At 51.7% G+C, this 13,967-nt stretch overlaps 1 protein-coding gene and 2 long non-coding RNA genes across 3 annotated transcripts; all 3 read right to left on the reverse strand.

Annotated features, from left to right (window-relative positions):
- Positions 1-1,556: 1,556 nt before the first annotated feature.
- Positions 1,557-2,480, reverse strand: LOC136510122 (uncharacterized). The gene is made up of 3 exons (XR_010772619.1): positions 2,337-2,480; positions 1,946-2,098; positions 1,557-1,854 (listed from the first exon to the last, which is right to left on the reverse strand). It is a non-coding gene; the product is annotated as an uncharacterized lncRNA (long non-coding RNA).
- Positions 2,481-7,257: 4,777 nt separating this feature from the next.
- On the reverse strand, positions 7,258-7,862 carry LOC136510552 (uncharacterized). Its single transcript, XM_066504962.1, has 2 exons — positions 7,857-7,862; positions 7,258-7,776 (listed from the first exon to the last, which is right to left on the reverse strand). The coding sequence occupies exons 1-2, from the start codon at positions 7,860-7,862 to the stop codon at positions 7,258-7,260; spliced, it is 525 nt and encodes a 174-aa protein (XP_066361059.1).
- A 4,537-nt stretch (positions 7,863-12,399) lies between these two features.
- Positions 12,400-13,323, reverse strand: LOC136510129 (uncharacterized). The gene is made up of 3 exons (XR_010772620.1): positions 13,180-13,323; positions 12,789-12,941; positions 12,400-12,697 (listed from the first exon to the last, which is right to left on the reverse strand). It is a non-coding gene; the product is annotated as an uncharacterized lncRNA (long non-coding RNA).
- Between the last annotated feature and the right edge of the window lie 644 nt (positions 13,324-13,967).

Genomic DNA, 13,967 nt, shown 5'->3' on the forward strand with positions numbered 1-13,967 from the left:
CCCGTGCTTTCCCTTTGCCTATAAAAGGGGAAGCAGGGTACACCATGAAAGGGGATCCAGATCCACACAAGACCGAACCACGAGATAAAAGCACAAGAGCACGACACGAGCACACGGCTGAGCAGCAATCAAGCTCTCAGCACTCATTCACACCTTTCATTGGAGACTTAGCATCCTTTCCCTCTCTCACCTGTTTATAACCCCTACTGCAAACCAAGTGCCAGTAACATGAGTAGCAGCAAACTGAACGTAGGGACGTTCCACCCGAACCAGTATAAACCCTTGTGTCCTCCGAACACACCATCCGAGCCAGACGCGTAAATACAAATTTACTCGTCGGTGGTCCGAAAACAACGACACAAAAGCAACTTCTAGAACTACCAGGATCTATACACAGAGAAGAGGTAATCATTAGATTTGCAACAGGGTAAACAAATAGCTTTCACCGTATATGTTAACCATTGCAAACAACGAAACTGCAACGTGGAAAGAAATTCCAAGAAACTAATAGCAAACTGTTATGTTATTAAGCAAACCAAATATTGGGGCTTGCAGATCCATGAGCACTAACAAAATCAGCAAGAGCTCTCTTTTGACGTAGATTTGGGGGAACAAAATCTTGAATGTCTAACAGAATTACTGAAAGAAGACAGACAGCAACTCAATTGTCAGAAATGCTGCCCAAAGTTAAGACACAACTTATTCTTCTTTTCTGTAATTGTGCCAAACCTTCATTGCAAAAATTTTGAAAATTTGTGAGTATACTATGGCCTCCAAACCTACAGGTTTGTAAACTACTGATTTCTGATTTGAAGTCGTTCTTATCAAGTAAAACCAGTAGGGGTAAATACCCTAGCAACTTAGCTGAAATCACCTGATCACAGATTTCCACCCCTAAAAAACAAATTCATATCAGGAGTTCCAGAGCTCCTCTAAAGATCTATTTTGCCAATCTAGAATATATATTTCATTGTTGCAAGTACAATATACTTCAAAGAAATTGCAGGGTGCACTCAGAAAGGAAAATAAATTGCATGCAGGAACATGATACAGGCAGAAGTTTACTTCTCTAACAGCAGATGTGTTATCTTCCTCAAATAAATAGGGTGGGTATATGAAATCACATTACTTGTCTTGTGTCAAGTTACACCCGTCTCTCCACTTCAACATCACTCTGTTCAGACCAGCAGAAGCACTTGCTAACGCTACGGCCACCATTAAGTCCGTGCTAACGCTACGACCACCATTAAGTCCACTGTGATATTTAATTGTTTGAAATCCGATGATATTCCATGTTTTAGAATGAACATGTCAGTACCCTCATCTGTAGTCGGGTTCCATTTGGACAAACAGAGGTATAAGGAAAACTGATAGCTAAATATGGAATGAACACATGTCAGTACCCTCATCTGTAGTCAAAACATGGTATAAGGAAAACTGATAGCTAAATATGGAATGCATTATCCGGTGAACACAGGTAGAGAATATGTAAACTTCCCAAATACAACTATCTCTGAATGGTGCAATCACAGAATCACTTATATAATATACAGGTCTGAGCACAACCAGAGATAAATGGCTTAATGTTCATAGTTACAAGCCTACATGTATATTTTACAAATACAAGGAACTATATCAGTTTCTGAATTTCTAACTGAAAAAAAGTTACTCACGATCTATTCGAGGCATCATGAGAGGCAGCACCGATGTTAATCATCTTAGGTCCTGCTTGCCAACCATCTAGCCAAAACACTCCATCAGGGAGATTCTTGCTCTGCACTGTGATGCATATCTGAACAACTATTGCGGGGCAGATATACCTTAGCATCTCTATGAGCATATCAAAACCAGCACCTGCATTCCCTAAAATGCAAAAAAGAAAACATTACTGAATCAAGTATGTGGTAAGACCAAGCAAATCAGCTCTCGCATCACTAAGAGATACCTTTTACCCAGCCAGGAGTATTGACAATTAGTGGCAGCATTTCATTCTGATCACATCGATATTTTCCAACGAAATAGTCAGTACAAATGGAATAGGAAATTTGGATATGCTTCTGCATTTCTTTTTGAAGAAATGTCACCAAAGAAGTAGGACCTAATCAAATTTGTAAATGGCATTAGTGAAACCCATGCAGACATAACATAAGTGAGGAATATTAAACAAAACGTTTGCTCCGGCAAAACTTTAAAAGTTACATGGTCGTGCTAACAAACTACTACTACTGTTCCAGTAAACAGACGATGTACAAATCCTGAAGTGAAGAAATCAAATGAAATTACCACACACTGCTGCACTACCAGCTAATCACAAATCCTGAGGAGAAATTTTACACCTTTCAGCTTCACGTAGAACCAGGTTTAGCAAACCAGCCCAAGCCAAAAAATCATCTTGTTCGTGACGACACCTGTGAGCTGTGGCACAACTATCAGCACTTCGATTTCGAAAAAAGAAAACTAACACTTTCTGTACACATCTTAATTGCTGAGACGATCAAAATATTCACGGAATCAGAAATCATACCCTGGTGGCCGGCGGCCTGGCGATCTGGTGTCCGTCGTCCTGGCGCCAACGCCCTCCTGAGCCCACGCCGCCACATCCCACGCCGCTATCGCATCTCGAGGCTACGCGCCGTGCCTCCCTAGCCACGCCGCTGCTGCCTCCTGGGCCCTCGTGGAAGCTGCAGCCGCCACATCCCAGACCCGCGCGGCCACCGCATCTCGGACCCGCGTCACTGCCGCATCCCAAGCCCACGCCTCCGTATCTCAAGCCCTCCCATGGCCGCCTCCTGGGCCCGTGCCACCGCATCCAGGGTCGAGCCGCTGCCATCTTCCAAGGCGGCGATGGCCAGCCTAGAGGCCAGGCCTTGGCACGGTGATGTTGAGGAGGGAGAGAGGGGCCGGTCGATGTAGGCGAGGGAGAGGGAGGCGCGGCCGGTGGGGGAGCCTACGGCCTACGCCGAGCGCGGCCGCCGCCGGCCAAAACACTAACCGTCCGCCGGACTGGGAGAAGGAGACGGAGGCGCTTGACGAGGACGGAGAGAGGGGCGCGGTGCCGGCCAGAGTGGAAGATGGAGATGTCGGCCGGAGAAGAATGCTGTGGCGGAGAGGGAGGTGCCGCCGCCGGCTAGTCGCGACTCGTGACTCCCAAGAGGCCACGAGCGAAGGGGAAGGAATCGTGCGTGGCTGTTGGCTCTCTTGGCCGGAGCGTAGCATCGATGTCTCTTTTTTTTCAAGAAATTGGGGGGAAAAGGGGTGCCTAGGAATCGAACCGTGGCCATCTGCAGAGGGCGGGAGTCGCGCGCGGGCCGCGTGGTGTCAGTGGGATTAGGGATGAGCTATCATTTTCTGTGAAGGACGTCAGGTCCGAGATCGGCAGGACCCAGCTATGGAGTTTGTAGCCGTGACCCGTGGTAGTTGGACGAGATTTTGCTCCTCAGCTTCAGTCGGTTTAGAGGAAAAAGAAGAAAGATTAGATAATAATTCTTGCTTCATTATTAATCATCCTGAGTATTCTTATATATAGGTCATTCGGCACTACAAATTGGAGCCAATTGCTCCTAATTCTAAGGCCTTGATCGGCTGTTATTTCCTTCTAGCCACTTGTCATTTCTTCCTGATCTGCATGCCTGGTGACCACGTGGTGCCCGCGCCCAAATCCTCAGTGGCTTTGCGGCCATCCCGGGCGCGCCGTTTCCTTGTATAGGCGTGGCCCCACATGACATCTCTCCCCCCTCGACTAGCAGCTCGTCCTCGAGCTGGAACGCAGGGTACTTGTGGAGGAAGGAGTCCACATCTTCCCAGGATGCAAAGGCTGCGGTTTCTCCCTTCCATTGGATGAGCACATGTCGAATGCCGCGAGCTAGGCGGATGCACACTGCCCGTTCGGGCTCCAGAACAGCGGCGCCGTTGTGGATAACTGGGAGAGGTGGCGGTGTAGCTGGCGGATCACCGATGAACTTCTTGAGGAGGCCGATGTGGAAGACGTCGTGCAGCCTAGTGTGCAGAGGCAAGGCGAGGCACATGGCAACCTCATTGATGAGCTCGGTGACACGGTATGGCCCGAAGAAGCAAGGCTTCAGCTTCCCTGTGGTCGCCTGGGGCAGTGAGGCGGCCGGACAATGGCGTAGATGGAGTAGAACCCAGTCGCCCACCGCGTAGGAGACTTGCCGGTGCAGCTTGTCATAGTGCAGCTTCTGGACCGCCTGGGCTTGTTAAAGCCGGTAGCGGAGTCGCAGAGCGAAGTTTGGTAGGCCGTGTTGTAGATGTATTCCGCCCACGGCAGCCAGCGAAGCCACTGACGGGGCCGGTCGCCGGTGAAGTAGCGTAGGTACATGACAATGATGCGGTTGGCTGCCTCCGTCTGGCCATCCAATTGCGGATGAAAAGCCGTTGTCATGTGCAGCTTGGCGCCCATGAGGCGCATCAGCTCCCTCCAGAACTTGGAAGTGAACACCGGATCGCGGTCAGACACCATCGATTGAGGCATGCTGTGGAGTCGAACAATGTCGGTGAAGAAAGCCTGGGCCACGGACTCTGCAAAATATGGGTGAGCTAGGGAAATGAAGTGGCAATACTTGCTGAAGCGATCCACCACTGTCAGTATGACAGATTTTCCCCCGATGCGCGGCAGCGCCTCCACGAAGTCTAGACCGATGTCAGTCCAGACCGCCTTCGGGACCGGCAGTGGCATGAGCAGGCTAGCCGGATGAAGATGTTTCGATTTGTATCGCTAGCAGGTGGAGCAAGCTCGAACGTAGTCCTAGACCATGCGGCGCATGTTGGGGAAGTGGAAGTCATGGCGGAGGCGGTGCACGGTGGACTGCACACCCTCGTGGCCGTCCTCATGCACGGTGGTAATGATTTCTAGCAGTAGTGGTGACGTCGGCGGAACGTATAGGCGGGGAATCATAGGCCACCATGCCATCGGTGAGGGACCACGACGTTGCCCGGGTGCCTGCAGTGATCTCGTCCCTGATGGCGACGAGGGCCGGATCGGTGTCCAGAGCCTGGCGGAGGCGCTCGATGTAGTCTAACCAAGGAGCGGAGATGGCAATGATAGTGCCCTCTTCAGTGTCGCCGCGCGAGAGGGCGTCGGCCACCATGTTTGTAGCGCCAGGCTTGTACTCAACGGTGAAGTCGAACCCGAGGAGCTTGCCGACCCAATGATGCTGTGGGATCGTCACGAGGCGCTGGTCGTGGAGAAATTTGAGGCTGTAGTGGTCCATGCACTCCAGGAAGCAGTGTCCCCAGAGATACGGACACCAATGATGGATGGCGTGGACAAGGCCGACCAGTTCCCATTAGTAGGCGACGAGGGAACGGTGTCGTTGCGCGATGGGCCGGCTGAAGTAGGCGATCGGGTGTTTCGCCTGAAACCATGGGTCGACGCATCGCACTCGATGACGAACGGCTTGTCAAAGTCCGACAGGGATAGAACTGGAGCCGAGGTGACCGCGGTTTTGAGGGCCTGGAATGCCATGGTGGCATCGAGGGTCCAACAGAACCCTTCCTTCTTTAACAGCGTCATGAGGGGAGCCACAATGGTGCCATAGTCATGGACGAACTTGCAATAGTACCCCGCCAAGCCAAGGAAGCCTCGAACTGCACGCGCCGAGCATGGCTGGGGCCAGTCACGGACCGCCTGCACCTTGGCGGGATCCATGGCGACGCCGGCCTCGGTGATGACATGCCCTAGGTAGGAGATGGAGGCGACCCCAAAAGCGCACTTAGAACACTTGACGAAGAGCCGGTGCTGCTGCAGCATGGTGAGGACGACACGGAGGTGCCGGAGGTGATCTACCTAGGATGAGCTGTAGATGAGGATGTCATAAAAAAACACGAGCACAAACCGGTGAAGGAACAGGCGCAGGACGTCGTTCGCTTGGAACGTGGCCGGAGCGTTGCACAGCCCAAACGACATCACCAGAAACTCGTACAGCCCGTCGTGTGTGCGGAACACCATCTTGGCGATGTCGGCGGGGCACATGCGGACCTAGTGGTAGCCCGAGTGGAGGTCCAGCTTGGTGAAGAACTTGGCGCCGTGGAGTTCGTCCAGCAACTCATCAACCACCAGGATAGGAAAAGCATCCTTGACGGTGATCGCGTTCAAGGCGTGGTAATCAACGCAGAAACGCCATGACCCGTCAGCCTTCTTGACGAGGAGGACGGGGGAAGAGAAGGTCGAGGAGCTCCGGCGTAGCCCCTAGTCTAGCATGGCAGCGCATTGCCGCTCCAGCTCGTCCTTGTGCGTCATCGGGTACCGGTAGGGGCGGACCGCCATAGGCTACGATCCTGGCAGGAGGAGGATGCTGTGGTCACGGCTGTAAGGAGGCAGCCCATGGGGCTCAGCGAAGACGTCGGAGGAGTCGAGGAGCTCGTCTAGTAGGGTGGCGCTAGCAGTAGTTGCGTGGAGGCCGGGTGCGGCAGGGCCTGCCATCCTGTGCCAGCAGACATCACACGCGTTTCGCTTGAATGGCATCATCCAGGTGCAGAAATCCTAGAGGATCGGCCCCAGCGATGAGAGCCACTGCGTGCCGAGGACCACGTCGTAGCCGGCGAGAGGCATAACGAATAGGTCTGCGGCGAAGTTGTCGCCGCTGATGGTAAGCGCGGCCTGGCGGATGACGCCCAGATAGGAGACGCACTTACCATTGGCCACCGTGGCCATTAGGTGAGGACGGTGCTACAGAGGAAGTCCTATGCGCTGTGCGGCTGCCTCGGAGATGAAATTGTGGGTCGATACGGAGTCGAGGAGTGCGATGAGGGACGTGTCACCCAGCGTGACCTGGATTTGCATCGTGTCACTGAAGTGGACGCCGGCGATGGCGTGGAGCGAGAAGTGGGGCTCATCTCGGTGTCGCCCTCTTCAATGTCCTCGTCGTCCTCCACAACGCCCTCCAGCAAGAAAAGGCGCTTGCAGACCCGGTTGTGCCCCCGGTCGAACTTCTCGTCGTAATTGTAGCAGAGGCCCAAGCGACGGTGTCCCTCCTGCTCGGCCTGGGTGAGGCGCTTGACCGGCCGGCCCTCCATGGTGACTGTGGCTGGGGCGGTCGAGGTGGTCACGGGCGGCGCTGGTAGAGCAAGACGCGGTGCGGGTGCCGGTAAGAGTGCTCGGGGCACCGTGCGAGGTTGAGGCGCCACATACTGCTCCTGCAGTTCAAGCTTGCGCGCCAGGCTCATAGCTTCGGCGAGGGACTGTGGATTATGCACCTCGACGTCAAAGCTGAGTGGCGGTTGGAGGCCCACGGTGAAGAGCTAGACCCGTTGTTCCTCGTCTAGGCGGCCCATGCGAGGGAGGAGCGCTTGGAAGCGATCCTGGTACTCCACGACGGTGCCCGTGCGCTTGCACGCCGCCAATTTGAGGAGCGGGTTCGAGCGCAGAGGAGGTCCGTAGCGCAGGTGCAACAGGTCCTTGAAGCGGCGCCACGACAGAATTCCCTCGTCCTGCTGTATCTGGATGTACCACATCTGGGTACCTTCCTCCAAATTGTTGGAGGCCATCCAAACCTTCTCCTCCTCCATGATGTGCTGCTGGTGGAAGTAGGATTCGCAGCGGTTAATGAAGATGAGCGGATAGGATTTTCTATCATACCGCAGAAAATCCAATTTCTGGAACCGTGGCGGCCGGTCCTGGTGGGGCTCCCCTGTGGCAGACTTGCTGCCGGAGGAAGATGACGTCGGCTGGGCAGCGTTCAGGCGTTGGATCGCCTGAGAGTTGGCATCGACTGATGCTTGGAGAGACTTGAGGGTGGCGGCCAGGGCGTCCAGAGTAGCCTATAGGGCGGCCTCCCTATAACAGAACCGACCAATTTATAAGAGCACAAGTACGAAAGCAATCACCGGAGTGATCAAACCTTCATACTTGAACCCATATAAACCCGGTAGTCAACTGAAACCACGAGGGATTTCAAACCAACTTGCATACAACCAAGATCATAGTAATTCAACATAACAAGCCACATGTTACATCCATTTCACAAGTAGTTCATAAGTACCTCATACATCAGAGTTCACATAGTTATTACAAAATGAGTTCACAAATAGCGGAAACAAAGTAGTTTGAGACCCTCACATACACTTAGTTCAAATACGAGCCAGTTCCATAGTCATATCCAGCAAAAGCAACAAGATAAGATAACATAGAAGATCATGCCCATGATCTAGTCTTCATTCCCCGCAGGGTGGAGACAATACTTGAAGTAGCTATTATAGAGCACGTCATCTGCAACAAGGGGGAATAAACCCTGAGTACGAGAATGTACTCAGCTAGACTTATCCGTCATAAACCAGAAATAAATGACACCAAGGAGTATGCAAGGCTTTATCAGTGGATCTTGCTGGACAACCTTTTTGCATAAAAGCTTGAGTAACCATTTGCATTATTTACCTGTACTAGCAGTGACTTTTAGCCATTTCCTACCATCTATATTAGCACCTGTACTAATCAATCATTTGATTTAGTTGCAAACAATAATAACCATATCAGGTATTTCATGGCTCATCATCATTCTCATCATCATTATCATCATCATTTAACCATATCTTTATATTTAGTGAATCTACGTTGCCGCTGCTCAAGTCAAGTTCTCACTATCCGGGAGAGACGGCGATTCGAATCGATTCCTATCCAGCTGGAGGGGTATTCCTAAAGTGCTGCAGCTCGATCTGATAATGGTGCAGCAGACCCCGAGAGAACGGGTGAGGGGGAAACGCGAGTCTGTGCTCATGGAAGAGCACGAATGAGACGACGTAGCCATCGGGCTACGTCGGTGCCTCCTCGCGGCCGGGCATAAGCTACTCCACCGCATCGGTCCTCCCACGGAGAAGATCACGCTTGACGAGGCCCTCCATGTGCGCATAGGTAATGTTGGAGTGATGCCACGAATCCATGGAGGATGAAGGTGGCTACGGAGAAGCAACGGCGACGGTGGAGGAGCATAGGCTACAGATCTAGGGCTCCGACGGCGGTAGCAAACACGGCAGATCCGAACGGCGATGGCGGAGAAACAGAGATGGTAAGGCTGTGGTTTTGGTCTGTAGAAACATGAAGGGGGAGGCCGCTATTTATAAGGTGGAGCAGGGCGAGAAGGCAAACCATCCACCTAGATTCACTCACCCGCTGCGTCACGTCACATCACCTCCCTTCGAAGATCGTGCGCACGCAATCTCTGTACGTGCCCACAAAGGACACGCTGGATGATGGTTCGCCCGATCAATGGGCCGAGAACCGTCGCAGGTAAAGAGGGATACAGAGCTGAAAACGCTCCTACGACCTATTTTAAGGCCCAGGAGTTCGAAGGCCGGCCCTTCGATGGGTTCACAGCCACTCTGGGGCGCCCTTAGAGTGAGGGGTGGAAAGGGATGGGCCCATTAACGGCTAGTACCCAGGCGCGCGAGCGCCATGGGCGTCCCGGCCCACGTTCAAGTCTTGATCGGTTCCTAGTCCATGGTTTTTCCTCGAAGAAAGGCAACGAGCTCTCGGGACCGGTCGAACAGACCCGAGAACTATATGGATTGGCCACTGAGAATCTACAGTCGGTCACCCGCTGACCCATGCCGGACCCCCATGAACAGGAAGTCAGGGCCCCACTCGAACTAGCTTGTTAACAGCTCACCAAGCACCATGTTTCGTCCATCGAGGAAAAACGTGGCACGGCACAGCCCCTCCGTTTTCTCGAAAAAACGCTTGAGGGACGACGATCACAAAGATGAGATGACCCTCAACCAGACCCCTACTGCGCGTGGGGGCTTGAGGAAAGTTGGACTCACAAGAAGACCAAACGCACAGTCGCAGTACGGCGACAGACCGATAGGATCCTAGGGGACCAAAATCAAGAAAAATCTTTCCGACCTCCCGAATCTTACGGTTGCATGCCCCCAAGAAGACCGACCACAACAAGAGGGAATCGCCATCCTACCAGGACACGCCGCGGGCTACAAAAAGAAGGCCAAGGCCCTCAAGAGTCCTACCATCCGGAAAAGCCTCCAAAGGAGTATTTCTACTCCTCTGTAGGCTCGGGGGCTACTTCCTTGGATGAAGCAAGACGTATTAATAGGTCTCCCTTGACCCCTTGGGTTCATGCTCCGTCTCGCCCGACCCCTTGGGTACGAGCTCCGTCTCGCCCGACCCCAAGGATACGGTTTCTGTCTCGCCCGACCTCGAGGCCGCAGGGGTCTCGCCCAATGCCGCGGGCTCCGTCTCGCCTGACCCCAAGGCCGCGGGATCCATCTCGCCCGACCCCTTGGGTTGATGCTCCATCTCGCCCGACCCCAAGGCCGTGGGCTCCATCTCGCCCGACCCCTTGGGTTCGCGCTCCGTCTCGCCTGACCGCTCAGGTGAGAGCTCCGTCTTGCCCGAGCCCAAGGACGCGGGCTCCGTCTCACCCGACCTCTTGGGTTCGTGCTCCGTCTCGCCCGACCCTAAGGCCACGGGCTCCGTCTCGCCCGACGGGGACCCATACCGCCACCAACCACTCTAGGTCCAAGCGTATGGGCCTAGGTCAAAACTCTGACACCAGGGAAGAGACTGGCACACCTCGATGTAACCCGTGGCCATAACGGGCCATAGCTGAGGGTTCACATCAAGAACAACGTCGGGCGTGCCGCTGCTGTTCTACCTAACCCTCATACGAACGCTGACAGGCGCGTCAGTTCACCACGATGTCCGCCGGGATGAAATGGAACCAGTGACGAACAGGGCACCAGTGATGAACAGGGCCACGACATGGAGCCATCCCTATTGACATCTATAGGATCGGCGGGACCCGCATGAAGAAGAAGGACCCGACGATCCTGGAAGCCTTCTTCTCTCTCTCGTTCTTCTCCTTTTCCTCCGTTGTAACCCGTGCTTTCCCTTTGCCTATAAAAGGGGAAGCAGGGTACACCATGAAAGGGGATCCAGATCCACACAAGACCGAACCACGAGATAAAAGCACAAGAGCACGACACGAGCACACGGCTGAGCAGCAATCAAGCTCTCAGCACTCATTCACACCTTTCATTGGAGACTTAGCATCCTTTCCCTCTCTCACCTGTTTATAACCCCTACTGCAAACCAAGTGCCAGTAACATGAGTAGCAGCAAACTGAACGTAGGGACGTTCCACCCGAACCAGTATAAACCCTTGTGTCCTCCGAACACACCATCCGAGCCAGACGCGTAAATACAAATTTACTCGTCGGTGGTCCGAAAACAACGACACAAAAGCAACTTCTAGAACTACCAGGATCTATACACAGAGAAGAGGTAATCATTAGATTTGCAACAGGGTAAACAAATAGCTTTCACCGTATATGTTAACCATTGCAAACAACGAAACTGCAACGTGGAAAGAAATTCCAAGAAACTAATAGCAAACTGTTATGTTATTAAGCAAACCAAATATTGGGGCTTGCAGATCCATGAGCACTAACAAAATCAGCAAGAGCTCTCTTTTGACGTAGATTTGGGGGAACAAAATCTTGAATGTCTAACAGAATTACTGAAAGAAGACAGACAGCAACTCAATTGTCAGAAATGCTGCCCAAAGTTAAGACACAACTTATTCTTCTTTTCTGTAATTGTGCCAAACCTTCATTGCAAAAATTTTGAAAATTTGTGAGTATACTATGGCCTCCAAACCTACAGGTTTGTAAACTACTGATTTCTGATTTGAAGTCGTTCTTATCAAGTAAAACCAGTAGGGGTAAATACCCTAGCAACTTAGCTGAAATCACCTGATCACAGATTTCCACCCCTAAAAAACAAATTCATATCAGGAGTTCCAGAGCTCCTCTAAAGATCTATTTTGCCAATCTAGAATATATATTTCATTGTTGCAAGTACAATATACTTCAAAGAAATTGCAGGGTGCACTCAGAAAGGAAAATAAATTGCATGCAGGAACATGATACAGGCAGAAGTTTACTTCTCTAACAGCAGATGTGTTATCTTCCTCAAATAAATAGGGTGGGTATATGAAATCACATTACTTGTCTTGTGTCAAGTTACACCCGTCTCTCCACTTCAACATCACTCTGTTCAGACCAGCAGAAGCACTTGCTAACGCTACGGCCACCATTAAGTCCGTGCTAACGCTACGACCACCATTAAGTCCACTGTGATATTTAATTGTTTGAAATCCGATGATATTCCATGTTTTAGAATGAACATGTCAGTACCCTCATCTGTAGTCGGGTTCCATTTGGACAAACAGAGGTATAAGGAAAACTGATAGCTAAATATGGAATGAACACATGTCAGTACCCTCATCTGTAGTCAAAACATGGTATAAGGAAAACTGATAGCTAAATATGGAATGCATTATCCGGTGAACACAGGTAGAGAATATGTAAACTTCCCAAATACAACTATCTCTGAATGGTGCAATCACAGAATCACTTATATAATATACAGGTCTGAGCACAACCAGAGATAAATGGCTTAATGTTCATAGTTACAAGCCTACATGTATATTTTACAAATACAAGGAACTATATCAGTTTCTGAATTTCTAACTGAAAAAAAGTTACTCACGATCTATTCGAGGCATCATGAGAGGCAGCACCGATGTTAATCATCTTAGGTCCTGCTTGCCAACCATCTAGCCAAAACACTCCATCAGGGAGATTCTTGCTCTGCACTGTGATGCATATCTGAACAACTATTGCGGGGCAGATATACCTTAGCATCTCTATGAGCATATCAAAACCAGCACCTGCATTCCCTAAAATGCAAAAAAGAAAACATTACTGAATCAAGTATGTGGTAAGACCAAGCAAATCAGCTCTCGCATCACTAAGAGATACCTTTTACCCAGCCAGGAGTATTGACAATTAGTGGCAGCATTTCATTCTGATCACATCGATATTTTCCAACGAAATAGTCAGTACAAATGGAATAGGAAATTTGGATATGCTTCTGCATTTCTTTTTGAAGAAATGTCACCAAAGAAGTAGGACCTAATCAAATTTGTAAATGGCATTAGTGAAACCCATGCAGACATAACATAAGTGAGGAATATTAAACAAAACGTTTGCTCCGGCAAAACTTTAAAAGTTACATGGTCGTGCTAACAAACTACTACTACTGTTCCAGTAAACAGACGATGTACAAATCCTGAAGTGAAGAAATCAAATGAAATTACCACACACTGCTGCACTACCAGCTAATCACAAATCCTGAGGAGAAATTTTACACCTTTCAGCTTCACGTAGAACCAGGTTTAGCAAACCAGCCCAAGCCAAAAAATCATCTTGTTCGTGACGACACCTGTGAGCTGTGGCACAACTATCAGCACTTCGATTTCGAAAAAAGAAAACTAACACTTTCTGTACACATCTTAATTGCTGAGACGATCAAAATATTCACGGAATCAGAAATCATACCCTGGTGGCCGGCGGCCTGGCGATCTGGTGTCCGTCGTCCTGGCGCCAACGCCCTCCTGAGCCCACGCCGCCACATCCCACGCCGCTATCGCATCTCGAGGCTACGCGCCGTGCCTCCCTAGCCACGCCGCTGCTGCCTCCTGGGCCCTCGTGGAAGCTGCAGCCGCCACATCCCAGACCCGCGCGGCCACCGCATCTCGGACCCGCGTCACTGCCGCATCCCAAGCCCACGCCTCCGTATCTCAAGCCCTCCCATGGCCGCCTCCTGGGCCCGTGCCACCGCATCCAGGGTCGAGCCGCTGCCATCTTCCAAGGCGGCGATGGCCAGCCTAGAGGCCAGGCCTTGGCACGGTGATGTTGAGGAGGGAGAGAGGGGCCGGTCGATGTAGGCGAGGGAGAGGGAGGCGCGGCCGGTGGGGGAGCCTACGGCCTACGCCGAGCGCGGCCGCCGCCGGCCAAAACACTAACCGTCCGCCGGACTGGGAGAAGGAGACGGAGGCGCTTGACGAGGACGGAGAGAGGGGCGCGGTGCCGGCCAGAGTGGAAGATGGAGATGTCGGCCGGAGAAGAATGCTGTGGCGGAGAGGGAGGTGCCGCCGC

The sequence above is a fragment of the Miscanthus floridulus genome, chromosome 16 (genome assembly GCF_019320115.1).
Source record: "Miscanthus floridulus cultivar M001 chromosome 16, ASM1932011v1, whole genome shotgun sequence".
NCBI lineage: Eukaryota > Viridiplantae > Streptophyta > Magnoliopsida > Poales > Poaceae > Miscanthus > Miscanthus floridulus.